Source organism: Rhinoderma darwinii, chromosome 2 (genome assembly GCF_050947455.1).
Source record: "Rhinoderma darwinii isolate aRhiDar2 chromosome 2, aRhiDar2.hap1, whole genome shotgun sequence".
Classification (NCBI taxonomy): Eukaryota; Metazoa; Chordata; class Amphibia; order Anura; family Rhinodermatidae; genus Rhinoderma; species Rhinoderma darwinii.
Window position 1 is genome coordinate 238,229,926 of NC_134688.1, and position 24,841 is coordinate 238,254,766.

General features: G+C 41.4%; 1 protein-coding gene across 4 annotated transcripts in view; it reads right to left on the reverse strand.

Annotated features, from left to right (window-relative positions):
• SRRM3 (serine/arginine repetitive matrix 3) overlaps window positions 1-24,841 on the reverse strand; it is a 371,076-nt gene that overhangs the window by 81,453 nt on the left and 264,782 nt on the right. For all 4 annotated transcript variants that reach the window (XM_075852984.1, XM_075852986.1, XM_075852985.1 and 1 more), the window contains one exon: window positions 5,150-5,230. In XM_075852984.1, coding sequence (XP_075709099.1) covers window positions 5,150-5,230 — 81 coding nt within the window. The remainder of the gene's footprint in view (window positions 1-5,149; window positions 5,231-24,841) is intronic.

Genomic DNA, 24,841 nt, shown 5'->3' on the forward strand with positions numbered 1-24,841 from the left:
CGACTGGAGTTGCCCCCATCTTTTCGAGTACACGACGTGTTCCATGCCTCCCTCCTTAAACGCTGCTCCCCGTCCTTGGCTCCCTTGAGGAAACCTCCGGTCCCTGTTCTCACCCCTGAGGGGGCAGAATTCTAGGTGGCCAAGATTGTGGACAGCAGGATGGTCCAAGGCTCCCTCCAGTACCTGGTCCATTGGAGAGGATACAGGCCTGAGGAGAGGACTTGGGTACCCGCTCGGGATGTTCACGCTGGGATATTGGTCAGGAGATTTCACCTTCGTTTCCCCAGTAAACCAGGTCCACTTAGAAAGAGTCCGGTGGCCCCTCATAAAAGGTGGGGTACTGTAAAGGATCTGCCAGGCACAGCTTCGGGGTTAACGCCCATAGATAATCAGTCTGCACCTGCTTCTATGTCTGTGAGACTGACTCCATCTTCCACCACTCAGGGTGGCAGGTTTAGGAGTGGGAGAACCTATCACAGCCTGGCCAGACGGAGCTAGCTCCCGCCCTCTGTCTATTTATACCTGCCTTTCCTGTTCCTCCTTGCTTGTGATTTCTTCTCGTTTGGTTTCCTGGCCCTGCTGCAGCTTCTTGTACTATTGTCCTTGCTTCGTATTGACCCCGGCTTGCTGACTACTCTCCTGCTCTGCGTTTGGTACCTCGTACACTCCTGGTTTGACTCGGCTTGTTCACTTCTCTGTTGCTCACGGTGTTGCCGTGGGCAACTTCTCCTTTCTCCCCCTAGCGTACCCTTGTCTGTTTGTCCGTCGTGCACTTATTGAGCGTAGGGCCGTCGCCCAGTTGTACCCCGTCGCCTAGGGCGGGTCGTTGCAAGTAGGCAGGGACTGAGTGGCGGGTAGATTAGGGCTCACTTGTCTGTCTCCCCACCCCCGTCATTACAGGGATATTGCTAAAAACTGCAGGACCTGGGCAATAAATATTGAGTTGCGTTTCCCTGGTAAAACCTTCTGTGTTACAGATTTTTTTTTATTACAAATTAATTTCGGAAAAAAAATAAAAAGAAATTTGTACATTTCTCCTCTACTTTGCTTTATTTCCTGTGAAACGCCTAAAGGGTTAAGAAACTTTCTGAATACTGTTTTGAATACTTTGAGGGGTGCAGTCTTTAGAATGGGGTGATTTATTGGGGGATTCTAATTTATAAGGCCCTCAAAACCACTTCAGAACTAAACTGGTACCTGTAAAAATAGCCTTTTGAAATTTTCTTGAAAATGTGAGAAATTGCTGCTAAAGTTGTAAGCCTTGTAACGTCCTAGAAAAATCAAAGGACGTTCAAAAAATGATGCCAACATAAAGTAGACATATGGGAAATGGTAACTACTGACTATTTTGTGTGGTATTACTATCTGTTTTACAAGCAGATACATTTAAATTTCGAAAAATGCAAATTTTTGCAAATTTTCTCTCAATTTTGGTGTTTTTCACGAATAAATATTGAATTTATCGACCACATTTTTCCACTATCATAAAGTACAATATGTCACGAGAAAACAATCTCAGAATCCTTTGGATAGGTAAAAGCATTCCCAAGCTATTACCACATAAAGTAACACATGTCAGATTTGAAAAAATCAGCTGTGCCACAAGGCCAAAACAGGCTGCGTCCTAAAGGGGTAAAAAACAATTGTGCAAAAAAATAAATAAATACATATTCAAACATATAAGTGTGGTGGCTTTCTATTAGGACTGGCATGCATTCCTGTGCAAAATGTAAAGATTACTTTTTTTTTTAGCATATAGTGCAGGGCTTTTCAAAATGTGTATGATAAAGTATATGGTTTTTAGAATAGAAGTCCATAGCAGAAATATCCAAACATAAGGGTAAATGTTTAAATACTTATGCACAGTGTACGTTTGGATCCACCTGACCAATAAAAAGCTAAAAAATAGATTATTTCAATGTATAAAAAACAAAAATTAATCTTCAAACTACTGGTAACTGTCCACTGTCCAACCACTGCTGACCACGTGGAACATGCACAATTGACAAAAGGAGTGGTAACACCCAGTTGTAAGTTTATTCCAATATGGAGGAATAATAGAATGGTGCAATGCAGAGTTCTAAAAAAAAAAAAAATGCTCGAACATTGCTATTTTTTGTGGAATACAAGTATTTACTAAAACAGACATGTCAGGAAAGCACACAGGTCTTCTTCAAACCTTTCCACAATTCCATGATGTAGCCAATCCGATTCCAGCTATTTTTTGTTCCGAGGAAGTTTCAAAATGAAAGCAATAATTTGATTTGTTACAATGGGCAATTCTAAAGCTTTTTGCTACAACATTTTGAAGCACTCTATTGTTAATTAACCTATTAGTGGATTACTGTAATAAATACTTGTATATCACTGAGTCTCTGCCTAGCCTAAGATACATCCCTTAGGCTCTCAATTAGAAGGACGTCCTAAGCTTTTATATTAGACATTTTGCTACCTAATTCATATTGATTTTGCCCACACACAAGAAATGAATCATTATACTGTACATAAAAGGATTGAATATTAGATTGTCTGGAGCGTTTATCAGTCGCTTCCAAAATGCTTGTGGCTTAGCCATGAATAATGTTCCCTGTGTAGCAAGAAGACTGAGCACTAAATATTAATATTATTGCTATGTTCATGTCTATGACAGTAGGAGTATGGGATATTGGATGTGGGAGCTCCTTCTCTCTGTCCAGTGATCTGTAATGACTGCAGCATGAGCTCATACCCTGCATTACAGTCTTGTAAGACGGATAATATAACATAAGATACTGTGGCAGCCAAAAGCAAAGTGTTTTAGTCATTTAAAAAAAATGTTCGTTAGCACTAAAGCTGGATATTTGTAGAAGGATTCCAATAAACTAAATTAAAGTGATATAGTAAACAGAATATGTCTATAAGGATGAGAATTGCTAACAAACGCTCTGCTCACACTCTATGAACAATAACCCCCAGTAGGGCACAAGAATAAATCTTTGGAAACCCAATTTAGGACAGGCTCACAAAAGGCAATTTTGTGTTTTTTTCCCCCCATTGTATTTAATGTATCTATAGCATTAGTATATGGGAATTTATGAATTTATGTTCACACGCTGCAATTGTTTTTAAACAGCAGCATGGTATATGTCAGTGTTTATGTGGATCTTTATCCAATGCAATGGATAAAAATGCAGAAAAATGCATAAAAATGCAATAGAAAAAAGCACATTTTATTTTCTATATGATACCTTTTATAGGAAAATTGCAATTTTAAAATTGAAGCCAGTCGGGCAACAATCTGTTATTACCATAGAGCGGCTTCTGGAAACTTCAACAATTATGGCTAGGGCTACAGGACGACTATGGCCGCGACACAAAAATGGATGTGTTGCCCTGCCTGCATTGCAGTTAATGAAAGTGAATGTAGCCTCTTTTTGACCTGATAGTTGCAAAAAAGCAGATTCGGATTTCTTACAACAGTCGTGTTACGATCGCAACACACGGTGGTTCGCAAATCGATCACATTAACTTTTATTACCTGCGATGCAGGCAGTGCAACACAACGATCTTTGACCATGCGACCTGCGTCATGGTCAAAGTGGCCAAGTAGCCCTGGCCTAAATGTTATCACTGAGGGAAGCTGCTGCAGCCATACAGCATAGACAGCCAGGTCTGCCAGTTGAAGACACTCTTTGTTGGTGGATGTCTGCTCTATATAAGGCTTCGTTCACATTTGCATCAAGCTTCTGTTCATGTGTTCCGTCAGACCTTTCCGTCACGGGAACCCATGAACGAAAACCAACTGGAAAGCATAGCTTTCCGTTTGCATTACCATTGATTTCAATGGTAATGCTTCCATTGCAAATGGTTTCCGTTTGTTTCCGTTTTGTAAGGTTTACATTTTTTGGCCAGAAACAACAGTGCAGTTGACTACGCTATTGATTCTGCCAAAAAAACTGAAACCTTATAGAACGGAAACAAATGGAAACCAATTGCAATGGAAGCATTACCATTGAAATCAATGTTAATGCAAACGGAAAGCTATGGTTCCGTTTGGTTTCCGTTCATGGGTTCCCCTGACGAAAAGGTCTGATGGAACACATGAATGGAAGCCTGATGCAGATGTGAACGAAGCCTAAGAAAGAAGAGTCCTGAGTAGGGACCCCACTTTATGACATCTACATGCCCTTATATGGCATATAGAAAGGAGTTGTTCCTCATGAAACAATCTGTCTGCTTTTTTCCCCAGAAACAGCACCACTCTTGTCCATTGGCTGTGTCTGGTATTGCAGCTTATCCCCATTTGAGTCAATGAAGCCGAGATGAAATACAAGACTCGATCCATTGACAAGATAAGCTTCTGGAAAAAATGCGTACCCTTTTTTCTAATCCTGGACAATATGACACTGCATTCTAAGCAAAGGCCCATTTAAAACAAAGTGGTTTGCTTAGAATGTTGTGTCAGCTTTTTCTTAACAAAAATAACTAAGTTGTGAGTTGTGACCAAGAGGTAACTGCACTCTGAAACACCCTTTCCTTCTGGAAATCAGTAGTGGTTCGAGATCACAGACTTCACCAATTTCATAGTTACATAGTTACATAGTTACATAGTTAGTACGGCTGAAAAAAGACACATGTCCATTTCATTTTCTGACTTCTAGGATATCCCCTTTAACGTGGCAAGGACGAAAGATTTAAATATGTATTCAAATTCACCTATTTCTTACATCAATTATCTAAACTAACTTCAGAAGCAAAATACTTTTTTTTTTTGAAAATATTTTAATTGAATTCAGGGAATATATATAACCATTGGCACTTAGAGACAGATTCTTATTATACTGTAATGAGCCTGTGCAGTTTTCTGCTAGGTCAAAGCTGAACAAGCACAGAGCTTCACCTACTGCTTTATATTTCATGGCAGAATTTATGTTCAGGACTATTTATTGACTGACATCCCGGATACTGCACTATTTATTCATGCCTAGAGATAGTATCTTTCCATTTGTCTAAAAAACTAATTAGAAAGAATCCAGCTACCGCATTGCAGAGGAGCAGCAATAGCTTCTAAATGTTGCCAATTTATCATTAGCTTCTACTGGTGGCTCTGGCCAAGCAGGTTAGTCTGGCACATAGCAAACACTGGGAGATGGATAACAAGTCCACTCACCGGCTTCTTTTATGTCCGGATTTCTTCTTTTTTCTTTTTTTTGGGGGAGGTGAAACTGAACGGCTTAGTCTTTGGTGCGTCCTAAGGGAGTCAGAGTAAAAAAATTAGGAACCTGCAAATGTTTTCAAAACAGTTCAATGTTAGTAAACAAGTAACAAAAATAGAACTCACTTTTGAAACTTATGCTTTATTTTCTTACTTTAATGATTCATTTAAAGAATAATCTCAGCTATGACAAAAGTTTAATATCAAGCTGTAAAACAAATTATTCAATATACTGGTGTAAGTTGAAGCTTCTGGGCCCCAATGTTAAATTTGTAACTGGGCCCCCCACTTACCATGTGCCGAATGTAATATGAGGGTCTACTAATGTGGCATAGTGACCTTTGGGCACCCTCAGGCTCCTGGGCCTGGTGCAATTGCTACTACTGCACCCTCTATATTTACACCCCTGCTCATTTATAATTGGCCCGAAGTGGCCTCTGGGAGTATGATGCCATGTTCTGTACACACTGGCATCATGGGTTTAATTTTTTCTAAAGGATCTATAATCCTACTGACTTATAATGGGTCAATCACATTATTATTATTTTTTTTCTAGACTAAAGCATTTTCTAGTCTGCCCATGAGGGGACAATGACACTTATCTGAAGGAACCATGACACCAGTGTGAAAAACGACTTAGTTACTATTTAAACTTTAGTTATTTTTTTAAACTCTGTATTAATAAATTAATGCGTATCTAAATTTACAGGTGACTTTTCAGAATAAACCGTCATATGTGTGTACATGAGGTATAACACTATTTCTGGCCAATACATGACATGTATATGGCATTTTTGTTAGCAATTATTCCCTCTGCAGGCTCTCTCTAATTCTCAGTTTTACCTTAGCTAGTGGGCAGAGCCTAACTGCTATCATGTCTTCTTTACACAGCACATATACAAAAGGAGAATCCTCCTCTCCAATCTCTGTCTATATATATATAGATGCTGCAGCAGCATGGGGGAGATTATACAGCAGTGATGTGTAGTGTAGCTTGGAATTGAGCACATATATCTCTTACCAGAAGCTGCTGCAGCGTCTATCTTTGTCTTTCTCACTCTGCCCCTGCTTCCTCCTGCTCTTCTCCCCTCTCCATAGACTTCTATGGGCAGAGTGTCTGTGTCTCTCACTAAGGCTGGGTTCACACACACTATTTACGGACGTAATTCGGGCGTTTTAGCCCCGAATTCCGTCCGAAAATGCGGCTCAATAGCGTCGGCAAACATCTGCCCATTCATTTGCATGGGTCTTACGATGTTCTGTTCTGACGGTCATTTTTTTTACGCCCCGCTGTCAAAAGACGGGGAGTAAAAAAGACGCCCGAGTCAAAGAAGTACCTGTCACTTCTTCAGACGTAAATGGAGCCGTTTTCCATTGACTCCATGGAAAAACAGCTCCATTTACGTCCGTAATGGACGCAGCGCCTCAACATGCCATTACGGCTGAAATTATGGAGCTGTTTTCTCCTGAAAACAGCCCCGTAATATCAGCCGTAACGGACGCTGCCGTGTGAACATACCCTTACTCTGCTCTTATTCCCCCTCCCCTCTCCATAGACTTCTATAGGCAGCAGCTGTCTCTCTATCTCTCCCTCTCTGCTCCTGCTCCCTCTTTCTATGGGCAGCGAGTCCGTGTCTTTCTCTCTCTGCTCCCTTCTCCTGCTCCCATTACATCATACTGCATCAGTTCCTCATGACCCTGCATGTCAAAAATGCAAATAAAACTCTTATTTCACTTGAATTCTAGATTTTGCCGTAAAACTAATTCAATTATGTTAACATTATGGAAAATCACTTTTTAATGATGGCCAAGAGTCAAAACCAACATTCTGGTACAAAATAATAATGATCATTAAAAATAAAACCATCCTTGTCTTCATTGGTTTGTCCTTCTTTTATTCTTTGTGAGATACAATGGTTTGCTATTAAATTTATTTGCCCTTAGTTGCCAGCAAAGCTTAAGATATTTCAAATCTGACAAATTTTTGTTCTGCCAACCTGTAAGGAACATAAATGACACATCTCCATTTTATTCTATCTTTTTCACCGCATTGTCTATTCACCACCTTTGCTCAATGACTATTTTTCAAAAGTCTAATTCCTTCACTCCCAGTCCAGCCCTCCTTTCTATTCCGCTTATCCTTTTACGAGCCGCATTAATAATGAAAGTTATTACACGGCAGAGGGTAGACATTTTTCAGCATTTAAAGTATTTAATCAGGAGCCGTTAAAAATCAATCATCTTCAGTGGCACATAGTGAGCGGATTTATCTCATCTCCCCTGTGACCAGCAATTTGCTGCTTGAATTCCTGCATCTTACATGCAGACATTAAAACAGCCATCATTAATGGTCAGACAGTGGGTAACTTGTCCTTGTGACCTATTCACCCCAGTCCCTCTTTTCAAAGGCCTTGCAGAAAAGTCGTTTTGGCTGCTGTGCTCACGTAGAAAAACTGCAGGAAAAGATGATCTTGCTTTGAAAGGAGTTCAGTCTAACGTACAAATTGTTTTATACCATGCTATTCAGAGTATGTACATTACCAAATGATCACCTTGTCATTGCTACAAGCAACATTATTTTAAAGTGTTAACATTTTCAGCTATTATTGCACTTCTAAAATGTCAGCTCTGCGGAGCGTTACAATTACAACCTTCCAAAGTCTTTCTCAAGAATAGCTTTTGAATTGACATAATGTATTTGGCCAAAAAAACTGTTGCTAACTTTTCATAGCAGTGCCCACAGCTAGTAAAATGTATCAGCAAGGCTGTAAACTGTGATTTTAAAGGGAATACATTAATCCGTGACAACTGTATGTGCAATTTAATTTTCATGAACTTCTTGATCATATATATATATATATTTTATTTTATTTTTTTAATACATAGGCTATACTATCACTTTGGATCATCCCTCTTAGAAGACCACCCCTAATCTTGAGTAGAGTTTTATTTGATGGATTTTGAATCCCCTTATATTCTATGTATATTGGCTGCTTGTTTGAGAGCATGAAGACCATTTTTACTGCAATTTTGGGTGGTTGTCTCAAAGAGGCATGCTTACACATAGGTACACTGAAATAAAATAAAAAAATCTGTCTGTATGCAGTTACTAAAGGGAGCTTACAGTAGACTGATTTATTATTGAGTTCAGTGGAAGCTGTATAAATGTGTCTACAGTAATTTTATCATTAACCTCTATGACTATGTGAGGCGAAGCATGGGATGCACGGCTCTGTATATGAAAAACTAAGCTCAGATATTAAAGATATATTATGAAATGAATCAAAACAGAATTTCGGGTCTATATTGGTTAAAAAAACAAAACAAAAACACAACGTGAACAGCACGTAATTTGAAGAGAACATTACTTTTTTTTATTTTTAGACATTTGGGACACAATGAGTATTATTTTAACTTAGCACTACATGCATGCACAATTCATCTAGTGGTATTGCAGCTTAGCGGGAACAATACCCAGGTCCCTAGCTGCTCCAATCACTAGCTGCAAAGGCTTAAGGGAAACATTTTTCCCAGGAGTGAGACCGCCCTACTTAACCCCTTCGGGACGATTGATTTTTCAATTTCGTTTTTCACTCCCCGCATTCCAAGAGTCATAACTTGTTTTATTTTTCAGCCAATAGAGTGGTGTGAGGGCTTATTGTTTGTAGGAGGAGTTGTAGTTTCTTTTGGCACCATTTATAGTTCCATATAATGTACTGGGAAACTGAAAAAAAAATCTTTGCGGGCTGAAGTTGGAAAATACTGCGATTCCTCAATTGTTTTTTGGGTTTTAGTTTTTACGGCTTTCACCGTGCGGTAAAAACAACAACTTATCTTTATTCTGTGGCTCAATCCGATTACGGTGATAACAAATTTATATAGTTTTTTTTATATTTTACTACTTTTATTGATAATAAACTTTTTGTTAAGAAAAAAATGCTTTGTGTCGCCACATTCTGAGAGCCATAACTTTTTTATTTTTTCACCGATTGAGCGGTGTGTGGGCTTATTTTTTGCGGGAAGAGCTGTCGTTTTTATCGGTACCATTTTTTGTCATGTAGAACTTTTTGATCACTTTTTATTAAAACATTTTTAGGAGCTAAGTTGACTAAAAAACTGTGATCTTGGCGTTTTACAGTTTTTATTTTTTACGGTGTTCACCGTGCACATTAAATAAGGCTATATTGTAATATTCAGACTTTTACGGACGCAGCGATACCAATTTTGTTTACTTTTTTTATTTTTTACATTACTTTAGGGAGAAAATGGGAAAAGTTTTTTTTTTTTTAACATTAAATTTGTTATTTTTTTTTCACTACTAAAACATTTTTTTCAGTTTTTTTTAAACGCTTTTTTTAAACGCTTTTATTCCGTTTTTTTTAAAATGCTCTAATGTATTGCAGTGTATCGTCATTTTTAAAGGCTTCTATTAAGCCCTGCCACGGGCAGGGCTTAACAGAGGCAGAGTGAAGGCAGTCCCCTGGGCCCCTGGGCTGCCATAACAACCTTTGTCACCACCCGAACTCACTGCAGGGGGACGATGAGCTGTCAGAGGGGGCTGCCCCCATCTTTTCAACGCGTTAGATTCTGCAGTCGCGATTGACCGAAGCATTTGAGGGGTTAAACAGCCAGGAACAGCGCGATCGCTGCTCCTGGCAGTTAGTCACGGGTGTCCGCTGTAAAATACAGCTGTGAGCACGCTCCAAACATCACCCACTACACCTGGACGTAATGGCACTTACAGGTGCGTGAAGGCGTTAAACAAGCCCTTCGGCAATTTATTTTTTTTGTCCATTTAATGCTAACTCACCAACAGTATTCTAGCATTGTCATTTGTTACTTTCCAGCACAGTTGCATCTATACATTTTGAACCGTTTCATTATGGGCGGCTGTGTCATTTGATCTCAGTCTGACCACCAAAATAGACTATGCCCTCATGTATAGACTGGAGGTAATTTTCTCCTGTGTGACTGACTTCCTGTGAATGACAGGATTACATCATCACAAATCAAATCCCTCCTGGCAGCTCTGAGACACCTCCTCTCTCCACCCAGCTCCACCCTCCTTGTCCCTCTGTATGTCCCTCCATGCATATAGTGCTGATGAAGAGATCATTTCTGCCCTAGCTAAGGTAGCAGGAGTGCAGTGATATAATAGTTACGTTCATACAATGATTAGCTGCATAGTTATAAAACTCATACTAACTGCCTATACTATCGGTGAGTGCTGTGTGCAGAAAGTCCGGAGTATTTCTATGAGATGCAACTTCACACTGCTTCCTGTGTAAAAACTGATATGGAGAAATCTATCACAAGCAGAATGCAGAGGAGACCGGATGAAGCTATAGAAGGAGACACTGAGATTCTGCAGTGTGAGGACAAAAATATAGCTTTATATCACTGATTTATCACTTGCTGTACTTAGATAGGATTCAGAGCAGAGCAAGTACAGTGTCATGAGACTCCGCCCCCTCTGCTTCTGCCAAAGCCAGAAGCTTCATGGGAAATGTAGGCTGCATTAGGGGAATCATTTGATAGCTAAAGAAGGATCCAAGATGGCAGACAATTCATAAATGGCACATAAACTAAAACAGATATAGACAAGGCATACACAGGAGCATCTACATTATTCTTTAATAATTACCTATGCTGCAATATATAGGCAAAAATAAATATTGCTGGAGTACTTCTTTAAGCTTATTGTTATATTTTTTATGGTTAGTGTGAAAAACAGTGAGGCAGTTGGGGTATATCAAGCTGCTGAAAGTTACACAAAATGTGAAATGTGCTGGGATTACCAAATGGAACGTGGTATGACATGACCTAGATATTACTCAATGATGAGAGGATGTGTGCTTGGAATACATTGCCTGACAGGTGTATGTGAAAGGGCAAAAATGTTGCAACACTGCAGCTTGGAAATTAGGCCAGGTTTGTCACACAAGCATATATCAGAATTGCGCAGAAATGGCAAAACTGATTTCAGCAATTTTATTACATTTGCTTAGTTTCTCATTACGTATGAGTAAAATAAATTTTCTAGGTAAGATATTTCAAGACAAGAAGTTTAAATGTAACAAGATAATTACTACAATTACCATATATCACTTTTTAGCTATTAATGTTCATTTGGAAACACTAAAATGTAAAGATTAATTAACCCACAGAAACTACAAATATGAAAATCATAACGTAATGCTTTATTACTAATAAATAGAATATTTAGAATTATAGCCTATAAATATTCACAGTTCATCTGCTCATTGTAAACGAAAAGGTAATTAGTCGTAGTCCAAAATGATGTTAACGTCAAAACGTAGTATTTATGATAGGCGCTTCATTTCAGTTCATTTTCGAAACTGTGCTTGAATATGTCAGAATTTGGTTGGTTAATTTGCGCCAAATTATATTACAATAAATTACAAACTGTTTGGAGGCAACAGGTCTTATATATAATAAGCATTCCTTCTTTACCATTTATTCAACCTTAACTTGGGCCTCATTTAGATGGATGTACCTGTGTTTAAATTTCCATAATTCGGATGTAATACCTGGATTGTACTGAACTGAACTAACAACACCATATATGTGGCTGTGATTGCACGGGAATAGCAATAATGCCGGTGATTACCCATGGGAGCCGCTATAACTGCTATATAATAAGTATATAAACACTATATGGCCAAAGGTATGTGGACACCTGAATTATTGAGCTGATGTGTTTCAGCCACATATGTTGCAAACAGGTACATAAAATCAAGCGCACGCTCAAGCAATCTTTATAGCCAAACATTGGTGGTAGTACGGGTCATACTGAAGAGCTCAGTGACTTAAAGAGGCTCTGTCACCAGATTATAAGTGCCCTATCTCCTACATAATGTGATCGGCGCTATAATGTAGATAACAACAGTGGTTTTTATTTGGAAAAACAATCATTTTTGAGCAAGTTATAAACAATTTTAGATTTATGCTAATTAGTTTCTTAATAGACAACTGGGCGTGTTTTTACTTTTTACCAAGTGGGCGTTGTACAGAGGAGTGTATGACGCTGACCAATCAGCGTTATACACTTCTCATTGTTCCAGCCCAGCTGTTTTCACTGCACAATCACACAGTAACAATGGGCTGGAACATGAGAAGTGTATGACGCTGGTTGGTCACTGATCGGTCAGCATCATACACTTCTCTTCACAAGGCCCAGTTGGTAAAAAGTAAAAACACGCCCAGTCGCACGGACCTATGTTAGTCAATAGGGCCGTTCAGACATTCCATGATTTTCACGCAGCATTTGTCCGCTGCGTAAAGCTCACGACATGTCCTATACTTGGGCATTTTTCGCGCATCACGCACCCATTGAAGTCAATGGGTGCGTGAAAATCGCGCACAGCACACGGAAGCACTTCCATGTGTCGCGCGTGATTCGCGCTACAGTTGTTAAATAAATGAAGGAGAAAAAAAAAGCACCACATTCATTGCAGTTTCTAAGCATCGAAACCGCGTGTCATAAGGATGGCATATGCGTGAAAATCACGCAGCAACGCACCATTCACCGATGACACACGGAACTGCAACGCGCGCAAAACGCAGCATTTTTTTTGCGCGCGCAAAACGCACACGGTCGTGTGAATTTCGCCTAACAAGCATTGGCTGGAGTGTTGTAAAGCATGCCACCACTGGACTCTAGAGCAGTGGAAACATGTTCTCTGGAGTGATGAATTGCATTTTACATTCTGGCAGCCTAATGGACGAATCTAGGTTTGGTGGATGTCAGGAGAACTGTAATGCATTGTGCCTACTGTAAAATTTGGTGGAGGAGGCATAATTGTCTGGGGTTGTTTTTCAGGGGTATGCCTAGGCCCCTTAGTTCCAGTAAATGGGGAGTGTAAATGCTACAGAATACCAAGACATTTTGGACAATTGTATGCTTCCAAATTTGTGGGAACAGTTTGGGGAAGGCCCTTTTCTGTTCCAGCAATACTGTGCCCCAGTGCACAAAACAAGGTCCATAAAGATATGATTTAACGAGTTTTGTGTGAAAGAACTTAAGTTGCCTCCACGGAACCTCGACCTTACCCCCATAAAACACCTTTGGGATGAACTGGAAAGCCTATTGCAAGTCAGAAAACATCATTGTCTGACCTCACAAATGCTATTTGGGTGAATAGGCACAAATTCACACAGACATACTCTATGGGAAGCCTTTCTAAAAGAGTGAAGGCTGTTATAGCCGCAAAATGGTCCATTTTACATGCTTTTGGAATTGGATGTCCAACAAGCTCATTTAGGTGTGAAGGTTAGGTGTCAAAATGTGTATATACAATGCATTCGGATAGTCTTGAGATCTCTCTTATTTTTTTTACATTTTGTTATGTTCAGGCCTTGTGCTAAAATAAAATAAAAAATGCCAGTTTTTCCCTATCATTCTGCACTCAAATATCCCACAATGACAAACTGAAAACATAATGTCAGTAACCTTTCCAAATTTTCTGAAAAGGAAAAACCCAAAGTCTTTTTAGGTATGATGCCACAAGGTTTGCACACATGGATTTGGGGATTTTCTGCCATTCTTCTCTGCAGATCCTCTCAAGCTCTGTCAGGTTGGATGGGGACCGTCGGTGGACAGCCTATTTCAGGTCTCTCCAGAGATGTTTGATTGGGTTCAAGTCAGGGCTCTGATTGGGTAACTCAAGGACATTCACAGAGTTGTGCCCTAGCCACCCTTGTGTTGTTTTGGCTGTGTGCTTAGGGTCATTGTCTTGTTAGAAGGTAAACCTTCGGCACAGTCTGAGGTCCAGAGCACTCTGGATCAGGTTTTCATTAAGAATATCTCTGTATTTTACTCCATTCATCATTCCTTCAACCCTGACCAGTCTCCCTGTCCCAGCCGCTGAAAAACATCCCCACAGCAGGATGCTGCCACCACCATGCTTCACTGTAAGGATGATATTGGGCATGTCATGGGCAGTGTCTCATTTCCTCCAGACATGATGCTTAGAATTGAGGCCAAAAAAATTCAATCTTGGTTTCATCAGACCACAGAATCTTGTTTCTCATGGTCTGAGAGTCCTTTAGGTGCCATTTTCAAACTCCACACAAAGCCCATATTGTTGGAGTGCTGCAGTGATGGTTGACCTTCTGGAAGTTTTTCCTATCTGCACACAGGATCCTTGGAGGTAAAACCAGAAAGACCTTTGGGTCACCATTTGGTGAGGCGGCCAGATCTAGGAAGAGTCCTGGTTGTTCCAAACTTCTTCCATTTAAGAATTATGGAGGCCATTGTGCTCTTGGGAATTTTCACTGCAGCAGATATTTTTTTGTACCCTTCTCCAGATCTGTGCCTCCACACAATCCTGTCTATGAGCTCTACAGGCAGTTCTTTCCTCCTCATAGCTTGTTTTTTGCTCTGATATGCCATGTCAGCTGTAAAACCTTATGTAGACAGGGGTGTGTCTTTGCAAATCATGTCCAATCAAATTAATTTACCTCAGGTGGACACCAATCAATGTGTAGAAACATGTCAAAGATGATCTAGAGAAATTAGTGGTCCCCAGAGCTGAATTTCAAGTGTCCTAGCAAAGGGTCTAAATACTTATGTCCATGCAAAATTGAAATGTTTCATTTTTAATAAATTTGCAAAGATTTCTAAAATTCGGTTTTCACTTTGTCATTATAGGGTATAGAGTGCAAAATCATGTGGAAAAACGTAATTTTTTTTAATTTTAGAACGAGGCTAAACATAGCAAAATGTGAATAAAGTGAAAGGGTCTGAAGACTTTCAGAATGAACTATATATATATATATATATATATATATATATATATATATATTTATATTTATACAGTGCATTTATATATATATATATGTATATATATATATATATATATATATATATATATATACACACACACAATATGTATATATATATATATTTATATATATATATGTATATATATATATATATATATATATATATAGTAGTGTGCAAAAGTATTAGGCAGTGGTGGTGAACTATTGCACAGTAACAATGCTTTTAAAAATAGAAGTGTTAATAGTATTTTTTTTTGTTTTTTTTAATTAATAGAATACAAAGTGAATGAATAGAAGAGAAATCTAAATTAAATCAAGATTTGGTGTGACCACCCTTTGCCGTTAAAACAGCATCAATTCTTCTAGGTGAACTTGCACACAGTTTTTGAAGGAATTCGGCAAGGAGGTTGTTCCAAACATCTTGGAAAACTAACCACAGAGCTTCTGTGGGTGCAGGCATCCTCAAATCCTTCTGTCTCCACATGTAATCCCAGACAGACTCGATGATGTTGAGATCAGGGTTCTGTGGGGGCCATATCATCACTTCCAGGGCTCTTTGTTCTTCTTTACGCTGAAGGTAGTTCTTAATGATATTGGCTGTATGTTTGTGGTCAATGTCCTGTTACAGAATAAATTTGGAGCCAATCTGACACCTTCCTGATGGTATTGCATGATGGATAAGTAGCTGCCTGTATTTCTCAGCATTAAGGACACCATTAATCCTGATCAAATCCACAACTCCATTTGCTGAAATGCAGCCCCAAATTTGCAAGGAACCTTGCTTCACTGTTGCCTGCAGACACTCAGTATTGTACCACTTTCCAGCTCTACATCGAAAAAACTGCATCTGTTACAGCCAAATATTTCACATTTTGACTCATCAGTCCAGAGCACGACTCGCATTTTTCTGCACCCCAGTTCCTATGTTTTCATACATAGTTGAGTCGCTTGGTCTTGTTTCCATGTTGAAGGTATGTTTTTTTTGGCCGCAATTCTTCCATGAAGACCACTTTTGGCCAGACTTCTCCGAAGAGTAGATGGGTGTACGTGGGTCCCACTGGTTTCTGCCAGTTCTGAGCTGATAGCACTGCTGGACATCTTCCAACTTCGAAGGGAAGTAAGCATGAAGTGTCTTTCATCTGCTGCACTAAGTTTCCTTAGCCAACCACTGCGTCTACGGTCCTCAACGCTGTTCATTTCTTTGTGCTTCTTCAAAAGACCTTGAACAGCACAGCTTGAAACCTCAATCTGCTTTGAAATCTTTGCCTGGGAGAGACCTTGCTGATGCAGTATAACTACCTTGTCTCTTGTTGCTGTGATCAGTCTTGCCATGGTGGAGCTGTGACATGAAACTGTCTTCCACAACCACACCTTTGTAGCAGAGTTTGACTGTTCCTCACCAGTTCTAAGCCTCCTACACAGCTGTTATTGTTACAGATAATGACTGTGTTTTAACCTACATATGAAAACCTGTTTGGTATAATTGGTTAATCATACACCTGACTATAATCCTACAAAATCCATGCCTTTGGGCAAGTGTACCTAGAGGAATTCAGGCTGTTTTGAAGTCAAAGAGTGGTCACACCAAATATTTATTTAATTTAGATCTCTATTCAGTTAATTCATTTTGTATTTTGTTAATTGATAAAAAAAAACTATTAACACTTCTATTTCTGAAAGCATTCTTATTTTTGCAGCATTTTTCCACAACTGCATAAAACTTTTGCACAGTACTGTATATATATATATATATATATATATATATATATATATATATATATATATATATATGATTCTTTGACAGACAAACATTTTGCAAATGCCATAAAGTGTCCCCCTCCTATTAGCTAGGTTTGAAAGCCAATTTACTATAATAAATACAATATAGATAGTTATTTATCTAAACATTGCTATTGTGCATCCTATGGTTATGTACAGTATTTAGATGGATGCTTGAGACGACTCTTCAGTTTACTATAATCCTCTTGAGTAGATGAATAGTTTTATCATCTTATAGATTCAAAGTCTTTATATCAATAGCTGGATGGCTAATGTGTAGTGTGTGACTTGTAGCTGCAGAGAAAAATAAAACACTGCTTCTTAACCCATGCAGTGCTGTGCACAGCCATCTAATGCCTGTACCATTCATGCAGTACATACTCTTACAGATTAAGAGTTAATGATTTGAAATAACTTCTAGAAAGAACCAATCAGTACAGGATCAGAAGAGATGGCCTTTCTGCGCCCCAGTTATTTCTCCTAGAATTAATTTAATTTTTTCTGAAGAGCTGTCAGAGACAACTTTCCAGATGCAGTATAAATGATGGAATAAAAGCACCAGAGATAAGGGAGAGGCTTTGACTGATAATGTTTACTCATGCCAGGCATCTTAAAGGTACCTCTACTGAACAGCCTATTTGATCCTTCAGTGTATTATCAAAGTATGAGGTACATTGCGATTGACATGGTGCTTAGGGTCACATTTTCTGAAGTGTGAAGGAGCTGATAGGCAATTTAGCTGCTTTCAGAAAGTGTCATTTTGTGGAATCTAAGTACATTTTGAAAAAAAAAAAAGAAAGGGAAAAAAGGAATTTATGAGATACAAATACTAGAAAAGACTGATTAACAATGTTCTCCCCTTGCAATGCATCAATTTTTCTTTGTACGAAGGCTTCCTAGATTTTATTATTTTCTGTCCCAGTTCTAAATATTAACTGAACTGGTCGACCTTGCATGCTTTTTTTCAGATGGAATAAAAGACCTCGTACAGCGTACCTAGCGCATTAAAGTTTTCCAGTTTGCACAATAAAAAAATTGTGGAAAGGAGAGAGATATCACTTTGAGGGGTTTTCCACTTTGTAGAATCCCTTTTTGTAAGAAGGGTCCCTTGATGATAAGCTGTTACCTAGTATTTTGCAGGAAATCGGCAGCAAATTTTCAATTCCCCTACATTACCCAGAATTCTTGATATATTTCTTACAGTTAACTGCAATATTTGAAAGTATAATTTGAAGGACGATAATGTGTAATTTTTACATTTGGTAAAGCTACACAATTTATTAATACTGGCTTCTTAGTCATAACATTTTAAATATTTTGTAATATTCCTTTATTACCTACTAGTTTCCAGATATCTTTTAAATAATTTTTACTCAGTGATGTGTAGAAAAAGTCTCAATAGCTTTCTGAAAACCATCAACAAGCTGCTGTTGACATATCTGTAAGGGTATGTTCACACGATAGCAGGCATTTACGTCTGAAAAGACAGACTGTTTCCAGGAGAAAACAGCTGCCTCGTTTCAGACGTAAATGCTCCTCCTCGAATTTTGCGAGGCTTCTATGACAGCCGTAAATTTTGAGCTGTGCTTCATTGAGTTCAATGAAGAATGGCTCAAATTACGTCTGAAAGAAGTGTCCTGCACTTCTTTTGCCGAGGCTGTATTTTTACGCGTCGTCGTTTGACAGCTGTCAAACGACGACGCGTAAATGACAGGTTGTCTGCACAGTACGTCGGCAAACCCATTCAGATGAATGGGCAGATGTTTGCCGACGTATTGTAGCCCTATTTTCAGACGTAAAACGAGGCATAATATGCCTCGTTTACGTCTGAAAATAGGTAGTGTGAACCCAGCCTTACACCCATGGCTGTGGCCGTCGGGATTACTCACCTCCCAACGGCCGCAGCCATGGATCTGTGAGCGTTGGCCCGCATCTCCTCCTCAGGAGACGCCAGCGCTCACTTCCGCTTCATTCTCCGGTGTCCCGTTGGGTCACATCGCTACTGTCTGAAGTTACCACAGGTACCCTTATTCAAACTATGGACTGTGACTTAGTATGCTGTTGGCCAGCTGCTATCCTGCTACGGCGGTACGGCCCAGTGGGTCCACGCACCCATCGTGACAATATCTATTCATATATTGTCTCTATTTAGTAATAAAGCATAATGATGTACTGTTATGGACAGATAATGCTGAATTAATACTCACTATTATCCCTGCAGTCCTGCTCATTAAAGGGGTTTACTCACTCTTAGACCACAGCTGGGTCGATGGGTAGGATTAGTAGGCAACCGCCCAATGCACCATTGAGGGAGGCGGCAAAATTTCTAGATTAAAAAAATGCATTGTGCCTTTAAATTTCTTTATACAGCCAACTGTATGTTGTGTTTAAGTGGCTTATAATGCCTTATGACACAACTGTACATACATATATGGACAAAACACATAAAAACATAACATGCAAGTTCAGCAGAGCTAAATGTCAAAGTTACTGTGTGAATCATGGCTTATATCTGTGGGCTGAACAATAGTCCATCTGACAGGTATCATGCAGAACTTCAGGGCCCAAGGGTGGTAGGGTGCATTTTGACAAAAGAGCTTGTTCTACCCATGTCTGGTACCCACACCTATCATGACAACTGGGGTACACATCCAACGGATGCCTCTCACATATGCAACTGCATGCCATAAACTGTAGTTGCATATGTCAGCCATAGACCGAATTGCAGAAAAACTGATACCACACAGTATACATTTCTTTGTGGTGCCCAACTGTATGGAGAAGTGCTGCTGGTTGCGATTTTCTTTGTATCAGAAAAAAAGGTATACTCACATATACTAGTTTAGCACGTAGGAGTCTATGGACCCTATGAACGCATTGTGAATATACCATGTCAAGCTTTATGTAATGCCATCTGACTAAATCCATGCATCTATCATTCTAACACAATAAACTTAGTCATGTTGAACTTTTAGCAGGATGAGTGAAAGCGATAGATGGTGATCTGAAGAATTACCACCTACATACGGTTTTAGGTCATTCCAGCAAAGAACATAAACTTTACCATGTACTGTCTAAACTGTCCTTGAATCAAGTCATATAGAAATCATTCTATCTTTCAACACCCTGTAAAGGATCTGCCAGGCACAACTTCTGTGGATACGCCCATAGATAATCAGTCTGCACCTGAGTCTATGTCTCTGAGACTGACTCCAGCTTCCACCACTCAGGCTGGCAGGCTTAGGAGTGGGAGAGCCTATCGCAGCCTGGCCAGACGGAGCTAGCTCCCGCCCTCTGTCTATTTATACCTGCATTTCCTGTTCCTCCTTTGCTTGTGATTCTTCTCATGTGGTTTCCTGGCCCAGCTACAGCTTCTATCTATTTGATCCTGCTCCATACTGACCCTGGCTTACTGACTACTCTCCTGCTCTGCGTTTGGTACCTCGTACACTCCTGGTTTGACTCGGCTCGTTCACCACTCTTGTTGCTCACGGTGTTGCCGTGGGCAACTGCCCCTTTTCCCTTAGCTTTGTGTACCCTTGTCTGTTTGTCTCGTGCACTTACTGAGCATAGGGACCGCCGCCCAGTTGTACCCCGTCGCCTAGGGCGGGTCGTTGCAAGTAGGCAGGGACAGAGTGGCGGGTAGATTAGGGCTCACTTGTCCGTTTCCCTACCCCCATCATTACATAATCACAAGCCCATATACCTAGTCTACCCTGGTCCCTGACACTACTATGGACCCCCTTGAGACCCTGGCCCAGCAAATGCAGGGTCTCTCCCTACAGGTCCAGGCCCTGGCTCAGAGGGTCAACAAGCCTGACGCTACCATGGTAGTGCCCCTCACCTCACCTCTTGAACCCCACCTCAAGTTGCCTGACCGGTTCTCAGGGGACTGGAGGACTTTTTTCTCCTTTCGGGAGAGTTGTACGCTCTACTTTCGCTTAAAGCCGCACTCCTCAGGTTCTGAGAGCCAGCGGGTGGGTATAATTATGTCCCGGCTCCAGGAAGGGCCCCAAGAATGGGCCTTCTCCTTGGCTCCTGACGCCCCTGAACTTTCCTCCGTTGATCTTTTCTTTTCTGCTCTCGGACTCATTTATGACGAGACTGACAGGACTGCCTTTGCCGAGAGTCAGCTGGTGACCTTACGTCAGGGTAAGAGACCTGTTGAGGAGTATTGCTCTGACTTTAGGAAGTGGTGCGTAGCTTCTCGGTGGAATGACCCTGCCTTAAGTTGCCAGTTTAGGTTGGGTCTGTCGAACGCCCTGAAAGACCTGCTAGTTAGCTATCCCTCTTCTGACTCCTTAGACCAGGTTATGGCTTTAGCGGTACGACTTGACCGACGTCTTAGGGAACGACAACGTGAACGTTTTTGTGTTTTCTCCTCTGACTCCCCCATGATGCCTCCCGAGATTCCGTTGCTTCGTTCTTCCACGGAAGACTCGGAGGTACCTATGCAACTCGGGGCCTCCGTGTTCCCCCAACAACGTAGAGAGTTCCGCAGGAAGAATGGTCTCTGCTTCTACTGTGGGGATGACAAGCATCAAGTGAACACCTGTCCTAGGCATAAGAATAAGCAGCCGGAAAACTTCCGCGCCTAAGTGATCATCGGGGAGGTCACTTGGGCGCACAGGTATTTCCCGTAAATATGAAACGTAATAAAATCTTGCTTCCCTTTCAGGTCTCTTTTGGTGGTAAGTCTGCTACCGGCAGTGCCTTCGTGGATTCAGGGTCTTTTGCTAATATCATGTCTGTGGAATTTGCTATGTCTCTAGCTATGCCTTTGATTGATTTGCCTAAACCTGTCCCGGTAGTGGGTATCGACTCCACTCCTCTTGCTAATGGTTATTTTACACAGCATACCCCTGTTTTTGAACTCCTTGTTGGCTCCATGCATTTGGAGCAGTGCTCTGTACTGTTGATGCAGGGATTATCGTCCGATTTGGTTTTAGGCCTTCCCTGGTTGCAGTTGCATAATCCCACGTTTAACTGGAATACTGCGGAGCTTACCAAATGGGGTAATGAATGCTTGACGTCATGTTTTGCTGTTAATTCTATTTCTCCCCCTGAGCAGGTGAACACGCTACCTGAGTTTGTTCAGGACTTCGCTGATGTTTTCTCTAAGGAGGCCTCTGAAGTGTTACCTCCTCATAGAGAATACGATTGCGCTATCGAATTGGTACCAGGAGCTAAGCTCCCTAAGGGTAGGATATTTAATCTTTCTTGTCCCGAACGTGAAGCCATGAGAGAGTATATCCAGGAATGCCTGGCCAAGGGTTACATTCGCCCCTCTACTTCTCCGGTAGGTGCTGGCTTCTTCTTCGTAGGGAAGAAGGATGGTGGTCTTAGGCCATGCATTGACTACCGTAACTTGAATAAGGTCACTGTAAGGAACCAGTATCCCCTTCCTTTGATTCCTGATCTCTTTAATCAGGTTCAGGGGGCCCAGTGGTTCCCTAAGTTTGATCTACGGGGGGCGAATAACCTTATTCACATCAAAGAGGGGGATGTGTGGAAGACTGCGTTTAACACGCCCGAAGGTCATTTCGAATACCTCGTCATGCCCTTTGGGTTGTGTAATGCTCCTGCGGTCTTCCAGAATTTCATAAATGAGATTTTAAGAGCTTACCTGGGGGTATTTCTTGTAGTGTACCTTGATGACATACTGGTGTTTTCCAAGGACTTGTCCTCCCACATTGAGCATGTCAGGAAGGTGCTCCAGGTCCTTTGGGAAAACAAACTGTTTGCGAAAACCGAAAAATGTGTGTTTGGGGTGCAGGAGATACCATTTTTGGGTCAAATCCTCACTCCTCATGAATTCCGCATGGACCCCGTCAAGGTCCAGGCTGTGGCGGAATGGGTCCAACCTGCCTCCCTGAAGGCGTTACAGTGTTTCTTGGGCTTCGCTAATTATTACAGGAGATTTATTGCTAACTTCTCGGTCATCGCTAAGCCTCTTACGGACCTCACTCGCAAAGGTGCTGATCTCCTCCACTGGCCTCCTGAGGCTGTCCAGGCTTTTGAGGTCCTTAAGAAGTGCTTTATCTCGGCAACGTTGCTGGTTCAGCCCAACCAAATGGAGCCATTTATCGTGGAAGTTGACGCATCCGAGGTGGGAGTGGGGGCTGTCTTGTCCCAGGGTACCAGGTCCCTCACCAATCTCCGTCCCTGTGCCTACTTCTCCAGGAAGTTTTCGCCCACTGAGAGTAACTATGATATTGGCAACCGCGAACTCTTAGCCATTAAATGGGCATTTGAAGAGTGGCGCCACTTCCTGGAGGGGGCTAGGCACCAGGTAACGGTCCTTACCGACCACAAGAATCTGGTTTTCCTAGAATCTGCCCGGAGGCTAAACCCGAGACAAGCTCGATGGGCGCTATTTTTTTACCAGATTCAACTTTTTGGTTACCTATAGGGCTGGGTCTAAAAATATTAAGGACGATGTACTGTCGCGTAGCTTCAAGGCCAGCCCTCCTTCGGAGGAAGATCCTGCTTGTATTTTGCCTCCTGGTATAATCATTTCTTCTATTGATTCTGATTTAGTCTCTGAAATTGCGGCTGATCAAGGTTCAGATCCCGGGAACCTTCCTGAGGACAAGCTGTTTGTTCCCCTGCAATTCCGGCTAAGGGTACTTAGGGAAAATCATGACTCCGCACTATCTGGTCATCCAGGCGTCCTGGGTACCAAACACCTCATTGCCAGAAACTATTGGTGGCCTGGGTTGCCTAAAGACGTTAAGGCCTACGTCGCCGCTTGTGAGGTTTGTGCTAGGTCCAAGACTCCCAGGTCCCGACCAGCGGGCTTATTACGTTCTTTGCCCATTCCCCAGAGACCTTGGACCCATATCTCCATGGATTTTATCACCGATTTGCCTCCATCTCAAGGCAAGTCGGTGGTGTGGGTGGTAGTAGACCGCTTCAGTAAGATGTGCCACTTTGTGCCCCTCAAGAAACTACCCAATGCTAAGACGTTAGCTACCTTGTTTATCAAACACATCTTGCGTCTCCATGGGATCCCTGTCAATATTGTATCTGACAGAGGGGTACAATTTGTTTCATTGTTTTGGAGAGCCTTCTGTAAAAAATTGGAGATTGATCTGTCCTTCTCCTCTGCCTTCCATCCTGAAACTAATGGCCAAACTGAGAGGATTAATCAATCTCTAGAACAATATTTAAGGTGTTTTATCTCTGACTGTCAATATGATTGGGTCTCATTCATTCCCCTCGCCGAATTTTCCCTTAATAACCGGGTCAGTAACTCGTCAGGGGTCTCCCCCTTTTTCTGTAATTTTGGGTTTAATCCACGGTTCTCCTCCGTTTCACCTGGTAGTTCCAACAATCCCGAGGTAGAGGTCGTTCATCGGGAACTGTGCACAGTCTGGGCCCAGGTTCAGAAGAACCTAGAGGCGTCCCAGAACGTACAAAAAACTCAGGCAGATAGAAGACGTTCTGCTAACCCCTTGTTTGTGGTCGGGGATCTGGTGTGGCTTTCGTCAAAGAACTTGCGCCTTAAAGTCCCGTCCAAGAAGTTTGCTCCCCGGTTTATTGGGCCGTATAAGGTCATTGAAGTCCTCAATCCTGTCTCCTTCCGACTGGAGGTGCCCCCATCTTTTCGAATACACGACGTGTTTCATGCCTCCCTCCTTAAACGCTGCTCCCCGTCCTTGGCTCCCTCGAGGAAACCTCCTGTTCCCGTTCTCACCCCTGAGGGGTTGGAATTCGAGGTGGCCAAGATTGTGGACAGCAAGATGGTCCAAGGCTCCCTCCAGTACCTGGTCCATTGGAGAGGATACGGGCCTGAGGAGAGGACTTGGGTACCCGCCCGGGATGTTCACGCTGGGGTATTGGTCAGGAAGTTCCACCTTCGTTTCCCCAATAAACCAGGTCCACTTAGAAAGGGTCCGGTGGCCCCTCATAAAAGGGGGGGTACTGTAAAGGATCTGCCAGGCACAACTTCTGTGGATACGCCCATAGATAATCAGTCTGCACCTGAGTCTATGTCTCTGAGACTGACTCCAGCTTCCACCACTCACGCTGCCAGGCTTAGGAGTGGGAGAGCCTATC